The sequence below is a fragment of the Gorilla gorilla genome, chromosome 18 (genome assembly GCF_029281585.2).
Source record: "Gorilla gorilla gorilla isolate KB3781 chromosome 18, NHGRI_mGorGor1-v2.1_pri, whole genome shotgun sequence".
NCBI lineage: Eukaryota > Metazoa > Chordata > Mammalia > Primates > Hominidae > Gorilla > Gorilla gorilla.
In genome coordinates, this window is record NC_073242.2 from 37,791,739 (window position 1) to 37,801,784 (window position 10,046).

At 45.9% G+C, this 10,046-nt stretch overlaps 1 protein-coding gene across 1 annotated transcript; it reads right to left on the minus strand.

Moving 5' to 3' along the window:
• Positions 1–369: 369 nt before the first annotated feature.
• LOC129527662 (ribosome biogenesis protein BMS1 homolog) lies at positions 370–9,689 on the minus strand. The gene is made up of 5 exons (XM_055366001.2): positions 9,579–9,689; positions 4,451–4,524; positions 3,637–3,805; positions 694–882; positions 370–609 (listed from the first exon to the last, which is right to left on the minus strand). Exons 3-5 carry the CDS (start codon positions 3,802–3,804, stop codon positions 418–420), a joined length of 549 nt encoding a protein of 182 aa, XP_055221976.1. The 5' UTR covers position 3,805; positions 4,451–4,524; positions 9,579–9,689; the 3' UTR covers positions 370–417.
• Between the last annotated feature and the right edge of the window lie 357 nt (positions 9,690–10,046).

Consider the following 10,046-nt stretch of genomic DNA (forward strand, 5'->3'; position numbering starts at 1 on the left):
GAAATTTACTTTATAATAATAAAAATGAGTAATTTTCAACTTAAAGTCTCATGTACATAATAACCCACATTCAGGATATATTTCTCTAACCAATCTGTGAAAGAAATCGTCCAAGATAGTTACCATTATGCCACTGACAGACTGTATTGCCAAGAAACCAGTTCCCTGTAGAGTGATAGGGTCTTAAAGGAAAAGGAAAACGAGAAATATAGCAAACCAGAAATTTTAGATTCTAGTTTAACATACTGGATATGGACATTTAGATTTGGATATAGATTTACATATATACTCCAAACCACCTCCCCGCTCCCAGAAAACAGAAACATCTTAGGAGTGGAATTTTATGAAAGGAAAAGCACAAAACTAAAATAACGCAGCTTGTAAAGTTTAATCTCGGCAATAGGCAAGTTATTGTAATCATATTTTACCCCAAAAGGCTGCTCCACAATGCATGTGCTGTGGGGTATACTTTAGAAGCCTTTGTCTTCCATTGTGGTCTTCAATATAATAGAGCAGGATGGTCTGAAACCTCCTCCACCCTACAGAAAATATGACTGGATCTTGGGACTTGAGGATTTTCTTATACCAGCGATGTTTCTTCAGATGCATCTGAGGGGGATGAGAGGGTAAGATGATTGATGGAGGGGAAATCCACAGAGCCTCAGGCACCAAATATGCAGCAAAGGGACCCACCTGCATGTGTCCAACATTTCCCTTGCTGTTGCCCAAGCCACCCAGGATAATGGGGTAATGGGGGTCAAAGTTCTGCACAAATTCACAGGGAACATTTTCAATCTCAATGCGGACGTACATCCCAGGTCTAAAACAATCATACTGAACTCTGGCTTCATCATCTTGATCTTCAAATTCTACGTGATTCAGCTGTACATGACGGGGTGGGGGAGGGAAAAACCTGTATGCTGTTATTTGTAATAAACATAGGATTAACATGAACAAATAAGCAATTTCTAAGTAAAGGAACTGTGGACAGAATTATGTAGGCTTTATCCTATTAAAAATACTACACATTTGGCTGGGTACAGTGGCTCATGCCTGTAATCCCAGCACTTTGGGAGGCCGAGGCGGGCAGATCACATGAGGTCAGGAGTTTGAAACCAGCCTCGCCAACATGGTGAAACCCCGTCTCTACTAAAAATACCAAAATCAGCTGGGCATGGTGGTGCGTGCCTGTAGTCCCAACTACTCAGGAGGCAGAGGTGAGAGAATCGCTTGAACCTGGGAGACGGAGGTTGCAGTGAGTCAAGATCGTGCCACTGCACTCCAGCCTGGGCAATAGAGTGAGATTCCATCTCAAAAAACAAAAAAACAAAAAAAACCCTACACATTTTACCTCTACAGTCTGTTCAGAATATGTCCCAACCATTTTCTTCTCTCCTGCTCCAAGGGACAGCAAATGTAGATAACTGCAGAGCCCTGCGTGCTCGAACATTGGAAACATCCCCACTCCACACTTTCTTTCCTTCCTCTCCAAATAATTCTTTCACACTTTTCCCTTGTCTTCAAACACCCACCACCACCCTCACCTTCACTCAGCTGATGGCTGTTTCCTGATTCACTCCAAAACCAAAAGAACCTCTACGGTCAACCCTCTACCAGGGTTTCCTCCCATATCCAGCCTTATCAGAGCTCTGACCTGGCCCATAGAGGAGCTATGTGTGGCTATTTAAATGAAAATTAATTACAATTACATAATATTTAAAATGCAGTTCCTCAATCACACTAGTCTCACTGGAAGTGGTCCATATCAACTTGCAGCCAGTGTTACAATATTGGGAAGCACAGACGTGCATCTCCATGATCACAGAAAGTTCTACGGGCAGCTCAGGCACAGATGATTTGTCCATGCCTCTACTCAGGGCCACACATCACTTGCTCACTAGACACCATCCACTCTTCCTGGACTTTATTCCAACAGCTCTTCTCTCTGTTCTCTCTCTTATCTCAAAACCTTTTGATTCCACTTCTTCCACCAAAAACTGCTTCATTTCTCTGCTTCTCTCTGCAGCAAAACCCCACAGAAGTTTTCCACAGTTGCAGCCTCCAGTTCCTCTGCTCCCATTCTCCTACATCCATGAAAATTGGTGCTTGCCAAGATCACTGAAGGCCTCCACGCTGAAGGACTCCTCCAGTGGTCAACTCTGCCTTTACTGTAGTTAACACTGCAGCGGGATCTGAACAGTGCTTCGCCTCTGTGTACAACTGGACTCCTGCATGCCTGCATGCTCACACTGCTTCTCCCTCTCCCTCCTAGGCACTGCTCAGGCCTCACGGCCACAATCGCCCCATCTCGCCCATGCCAGTCTTGCTCCTCCCAGTCACTCTGCACTCACTCCCCGGTCACCTCACAGACTTAAGTGGCATCTACATGCTGAGGGCTGTACATCTAAGTCCCTGGCCAGACCTGTCTCTCCAGACTTGACACTCCACTTGTCTGCATGATACCCAGCCGAACCAAACATCATCTTCCCAAAACTGCATCTGCAGACAGTTTCCTATCTAACCTGCAACAACCCATCCTTCCAGGAACTTCCAGTCGCCATCCTCATTTCCTCTCACACACCCCACATTCAGTCCACCAGGAAATCCTACTGACCCAGCTTCCAAATAAATTCTATCCGGGTTTGACTCTTTGTCTCATCTCCACTGCCAGCCCTCTGGTTTGTGCCACCGGACTGATCTCTACCAGACTGATGTCTTGGCAGAGTGATCTGATTACCTGAATGTCTCTCCTCTGCTCAAAACCCTCCAAGGACTCCCATTTCAGAGTGAAACATTCAGTCTTTTCCAATGGCCCACAAGGCTCTAGGTAATTTTAAATTGTAAATGGTGTGAAGCAAAAACTTCAGAGTTAGCCTAGTCATGCCTTTCAAAGGTCAACACAGACTAGCAACCACTAAGCTAATGCCTAATCAGGAAACAGTCCTTTGACTAGATGAAGATCTAGGATGAAACTCCGTTTCACAAATCATATACCTAATCTGTTCCAGCTTACACAGGCACTCCTGGCCTCACTAACAAGACGCAATTCAGATGCTCACCATCAACTGTACACACGTTTCTGTGTCTGTCTCCTTCAGAGTGACATCACCGCCTCCAGCAACCTGCTCAGCACCCCCAGGCAGGAGGGCCACACCATCTCCCTTTATCTCCGCATCTGACCTTATACTCCACATGTCCTTCTGAACTCTGACCAGGATGAGTTTTCAGAGCACTTCCCCTGGGAGCTCTGGTGTGTCCATAAGCCACACGGGCCACTGATCACCTGCCATTCAAATCAGGGAGCAGCGATCGGAATAGGCAGCATTGGCTTGCGCTGAAATGAACACACCGTCTCAGATCACTACATTGTAAAAGTCTCAAAAGTAGAGACCATGTCTCAGTCATTTCGGTTTCCTAATTCTTGTTACAAAATAGGTATGGATCTTTTTCTGGTGATCTTCTGACTGTAGAAACAATGAGCTCACTGCATGAATAAACACACTCACATGCATCTACCCAGGAGTCCAAATGAAAGGCACAGAAGCAGGATAGGAAGCAGGGACCCAAAGAAAGTCAGGGATTCCTGCACTATGTGATAGTCTTGACAAGGGGCAGAGAGGAACTGAGGTTTCTCACCTGTGCTTCTTTCTGCATTTCTCCTTTAAGATCATCAAAATATGTGCTTTCTCCTTCATCATATTCCGCATCAAACATCTTCAATTTTCTCTTCTTATCCAAATGCTTTTTCTTGGCACTTTCTTCTTCATCGGGGTCAATTTCTTCCTTGTTTCTGTATATCTTCATTCTTAAATTTCCAGAAGAAAAAATTTTGTGTATGTTTATGAAGGTCTTTTCTTTAAACATTACATTTTTTAAAGTTCTATTTAAACAAAAATCTTAGCAAAAATCTGTTATCATTATCAATAAAACAAAACACAACACAACATAACCTTTGTCTCTGAATAACATGGTACTGCTGCAGGAAATTGTTACATCTGCATTACAATTAGCTGCTATTCCTTAAGCTGGCTGGGAACACAAACTAGAATAAAAATAACAGACATGTCCCTCACCCAGATGCTCCCAGACCCTGTTCTAAAGAAATATTAGGGAGAACGGGGACTTCATTCTTTTAAATGACACTTAAATTTAAAAAGAGGAGAATGATGGCAATGGTTGAATGTAAGTCTGAGAAGCTAAGACTTCTGTGAGTGAAAAATCACAGTGGTCTTGGCAAACGACTATGGCAAGAAACGGTAGTAACTGTCGTCCAAAACTTAACAAGTAAACAAGCAAGCTTCTCTTTGGTCCCCACATCCCCACCCTTTAGGAAGGAATCTATCCATCCAGTCTGCAATCTTCACACATCACAAGTAAGATTTGCATTTCTCAATGTGGGCCTCTCTCAGAACACAATGACCAAGAACAGCCAGCTACGACAAAGTCATACCTGAGTGTCGGGGCCCGATTTTCCCTTGTGCACGTCCCCTGTTTCCAAGTCTTCAAAGTCACCGTAGAGCTCCTCTGGGAAAAGAACACCCAAAGGCTGCTCTGTGAGCCAGGCATGCATGTGCTGCTGGCCCCACCCACGACAGGCCCACAATGCGCTCCGCATTCCAAGCCTCATTCTTACTGTTCCCGTCACTAGACACACAGGCAAAACTCTGCACTAGGGAATGCTTCATAAAACAGTTAGTATTTCATCATCTGTTTAGGTAAACTAAATTGACTCAATCCACATTTCCGCACTTCATGTCAAAAATCCCAATCTCAATTTTTCCAGTATAGATAATGGACACTCTTTAGTTTTTGTTTTTTTGGAGACAGAGTCTCACTCTGTCACTCAAGCTGGAGTGCAATGGCACGATCTCAGCTCACTGCAACCTCTGCCTCCCAGGTTCAAGCAATTCTACTGCCTCAGTCTCCCGAGTAGCTGGGATTATAGGCACCCGCCACCAGGCCTGGCTAATTTTTGTATTTTTAGTAGAGATGGGATTTCACCATATTGGCCAGGCTGGTCTCGAACTCCTGACCTCGTGATCTGCCCTCCTCAGCCTCCCAAAGTCCTGGGATTACAGGCATGAGACACTGCAACCGGCCGATGGACGCTCTTTATGAAAGACACAGAGGTCTATCTGTGTCCCCCAAATGAATAATTCAAAGAGTGAATGGAAAAGTCCCACGCTGATAACCAGCACATGTGAAAAGGAGTCTCAATGTAAGTTCAACACAACACAATCGTGTAACACACCTAGGGGAAATTTTAGATCATATAAAACATAGCATTTAGATTAAGAGTAGAGCCCCAAACCACACCAAACCCATGGGAAGAGCTTATTCAGTCATTCATTCCTTCATTTGTTTTTGGAGCTCTGGGTTCAATTATAGTTCCCACTCTTAAAAGAAATAGACAAATAAGGCTGGGTGCAGTGGCTCACACATGTAAACCCAGCACTTTGGGGGCCCGGGAGGCAGAGGTTGCAGTGAGCCATAATTGTGTCACTGAACTCCAGCCTGGGTGACAAAGTGAGATCCTGTCTCAAAAAAAGGAAAACAAAAGAAAGAGGCAAGTTAAAACTCATTTGGGAGAGCAATGTTTAGAAGGCTATTAAAACATTTTCACATAAGGGCCAAAGAACCAGGTAGATGTTATAAAAGATAGGAAGCTCCTATTTGTAATAAAAGCAAAAAAGGATAAAATAGGAATAAACCTAACAAGAAGTGCACCAGAACTTTATTTATTTACAAAAGAAGAAAAGCTTTAATATGCTACCAAAGGACAAAAGGAATAGCATCACTACCAACACTCGTAAGTGCTCTCCACACCAGGCACTGTGTTAAGTACTTTCCTTGCCTTAACCACATTCTTCAACCCAAGGAAGTAGATGTTGTAAATATTATATACTGAATAATGGTATGTCCTCATTTGAAAAGGAAGACTCGACATCACAAATATGCCAATTCTCCCTTTAGCACAGTTACAACCTGAAACCACCACTAAGGATTTCTGGTCTAGAGAAGATAACACATTATACCCTCCTAAGAAATGTAACCCAAACTCTAGAAATAATAGACAGGAGATGATCAATGGAGAATTCCGAAAGGTGGACAGAAAAAAGGCTGCTGAGGGACTCTAGGACTAGGGAATGCATAGTGGCCAGGTGTCTCCCTGGACCTCATCCAATAGGACGGTGACCCAGGCCCAGAGTTTCCCAACTCCCAGTGTAGCAATAGAAGGCAACCCAGGCAGACTCAGTCCCCGCAGATCAAAGGAGATCTTCCCCACAACAAGAAAACCAGCTCCACACACCAAGACAACCACCATTCCCCACCCACCTAGCTGCAGCAGGTGGCCCAGCCTGGGGAAGCTCCCCTGTTCCCTCAGGTGGGCAACAGCAGGGACTGGTGGGAGAATCCCAGTGATACATATTAGCCAAACAGACCAAAATAACACCATGAAGTCTCTGAAATTAAATTGCCATTGGAATCACAGCCCACAAAGTAGACCAAGACCTACAGACTAAACCTAAACAGGAGGACTGCCTGCAAAAATAAAAAAAATTACATAGGCAGATGTTGGAACCACCTGACTCATCACTTATAACAGTCAGTATAAAAATGCTTCAACAAGCTACTACAAATTCTATGGCAACAATCAAAGAACTGAAAACATCAGCAAAGAAACTGAAGAAGAATCAAATGGAAATTACAGAAATATAAAATACAGTAACAGAAATTTAAAAAAAATCTAACTGGATGGGCTCTATTGAGTAAAAGTGGAGACGACAGAGGAGAGAATCAGAGAAGCTGAAACCTGATCAACAGAATTCACCCAGTCTAAACAATAGAGAGAAAATAACCTGAAAACAAATGAACAGAGCTGCACGGACCTGTGGGACGATAACAAAAGACCCCGCATTTATGTTATCTGAGTCCCACAGGAGACCAGAGCTGTGAAAGCATGCAAATAACTAATTCCTGAGGCTTCCCACATTTGGTGAAAGATATAAACTTACAGATTCAAGAAGCTGAGCAAACCTCAAAGTATACCAAAAGAAAGCAACACTGATTAAACTTTCAAAACTAAGAACAAAGAGCAAAAATGGCAGAATGCCTGTAGGGACACGCCAACTCAAATGCCATGGAGCCCAGAAGGAAGTGGCACAACATTTTCAAGTGCTTAAAGAAACCAACCAAACAAAAAAACCAACCAAACAAAAAAACTGTTGGCTGCAAATTCTATATCCCATGAAACTACCCTTCAGAAATGAAGAGAGAAATAAAGACATTCTCAGAGGAAGAGAATATAGGAATTTGTCACTGATGAATTTAGAAATGCTAAAAAGTGGCTACAGAAATATGTTCTGTCATTTCCACAATACAAAAAATTAAAACAAAAAATCAAAATAAAAAATGGCTACAGAAAGTTCTTATGCAGAAGGGATAAATATGGGACTATGGGAGGAGGGACAAAGGAAAGACCAGAAATGTGGATACATACACGAGACAATCCACAGTTCTTAAAATCACATTTGACGACTGAAACAAAAACTATACCACCACGTACTACTCAAGCCAGTGATTTATACAAGTGGAAAAGGTAAAGAGACATAAATGCAAAGCAGGTTTCCACACTTTGAAGTGGTAAATACTGGTACCAGTAGACTACTATATTACAATATACATATTGTAACATCCAGAGCAAACACTTTAAGACTATACAAACAGATACACACAACAACATTATACAGAAATAGATCAAGATGGAGGGAAAGAAAAAGGAAACAAAAAAGCAAATAATAAAAACATCAGACATAAGCAATTATGTAACAATAAGCACCTTAAATGTAAATGGTCTAAATAAACCAAAAGACAGATTGATGGAGAGCCTATAATAAACACATGGTCCAACTAAATACTGTTCATAAGAAACTTCAAACTCACTTAAGGACCTAAGTAGGTTGAAAGTAAAAGAATGGAGAAAGATATCCTGTGAAATCATTAATTTTTTAAGGCAGCAGGAGTGAATATATTAATATCTCATGAAGTAGACTTCAAGCAAAATAATTTACCAGAGATGGAGAGAGTCTTCACTGAATTTTAAGATCTAAAATTTCCTATGCTGCCTTGACATCTTTGAGCCTCACAGGGCCCCAAAGGCCTAGCCGTGGGTTTTCCTGTTTCTACCAGACACCCCCTACCCCGCCACCCAACAGGAAAAGCTCCCCACCTGGCTAGTTCTTTTATCAGCCAGAACAGTTGCACCTCAGCCTAAGAAGTTTCACTTCACCTGTCTGCCAGCCCATGAATTTATTCAAACAAGCCAATTGCACTCCCCCTCGGGAACCATTGGTCACTGTGTGCTCTTGTTACTACCAAGCCTGCCTGCTTCCTCAGCCCCCCAGGCCTCACTCCGCTACAGAGTGCGGTGCCCATCTGACCCTGTGTGGCATGCAGTGTCCTCCTCTGAGCTGTGGGTATATGTGACTAAAACACTGCTGTCAATCTCATCCATCCACGCCAGGTGTCGTGTTCAGCCATCTCCTACACTTTAGGGCAGGGACCCCTCCTTCACCAATGGGGTGAAAAGGAAGTGACCATAACAACTGCTTAATGACAAAAGGATTAACCCACCAAGAAGACATCTACTTCAACATCCTCCTCTCAGCAACTGTTAAAACTAAGCAGAGGCCGGGCACAGTGGCTCATGCCTGTAATCCCAGAACTCTGGGAGGCAAAGACAAAGGATAGCTTGAGGCCAGGAGTTCGAGCCTGGGCAACATAGCAAGGTCTCATCTCTCCGAAAAATTTTAAATTTAGCCAGGTGTGCCGGCACACACCTATAGTACCAGCTACTCAGGAGGTTAAGCCAGGGGAAGTACTTGACCCTAGGAAGTCAAGGCTGCAGTGAGTCATGTTCGTGCCACCGCACTCCAGTGTAAGTGACAGAGTGAAACTAGGCAGAAAAGGAGCAAGGATTTACAAAAGATCTGAAGAGTCAACCAGCAAAATTTGACATCCATATAACACCCCACTCCCCAACAGCAAAACACACACATTTTTAAAGCCAATAGAAATCTACCAAGATGAAGTACACTTGGGGCAATAAAAGAAATCACAGCAAATCTTGCTGTGCACCCCTCTGCGCTGGCGCCGGCGCCGTGCCCCTCTCTGCGCCTTCTTTTCTCACCATGGGGAAGCGTTTGGGGGCCTCTTGAGGGACCCCCTAGATGCTTCTACTCAGAGCCCCCAAAGCAGGGGAGCCTCCACTCCTCTGTCTGCAGCCTCCCCTGTCGGTTCTCGCTACCCAGGGTTCAGTGGCTTGGGGACCGACGCAGGTGGTCGCCTCTGCCAAGGCCCCTCCCGGCACCTCCCTGGCTCATCCAACCCACCTTCCTCCCACGCTGGCTCACGCAAAGTGCTCTGGTCACCAGGAGCCCTTTCTGACCAGCCCCGGCCCCTTCTTGGCCTTCGCCACCTGGCCTCCCCTGGAGCCCTGACCTGGGTGCCGGGCCTGCTGGGTCCAGAGCCCACCCCGCCCTGAACAACCCGGAGTCTCAGCCACCCTCAGCTCTTACCCTTTCACAGCTGGGGAGTGGAGCCTGGGCCTGCGCCTCTCCGCGCCTGCGCCGCCGCTGTGCGCCTCTCCGCGCCTGCGCCGCCGCTGTGCGCCTCTCCGCCTCTGTGCGCCTCTCCACCGCGCCGCCGCGGTCCGCCTCTCCGCCGCGGACCGCCTCTCCGCCGCGCTGCCGCGGTCCGCCTCTCCGCCGCGGACCGCCTCTCCGCCGTGCTGCCGCGCCGCCGCGGACCGCCTCTCCGCCGCTGACCGCCTCTCCGCCTCTCCGCCGCGCCGCCGCTGACCGCCGCGCCGCCGCTGACCGCCTCTCCGCCGCTGTCCGCCTCTCCGCCGCTGTCCGCCGCGCCGCCGCTGTCCGCCTCTCCGCCGCGCCGCCGCTGACCGCCTCTCCGCCGCTGTCCACCTCTCCACCGCGCCGCCGCGCCAACGCTGGCCACCTCTCCGCCGCTGTCCGCCTCTCCGCTGCTGA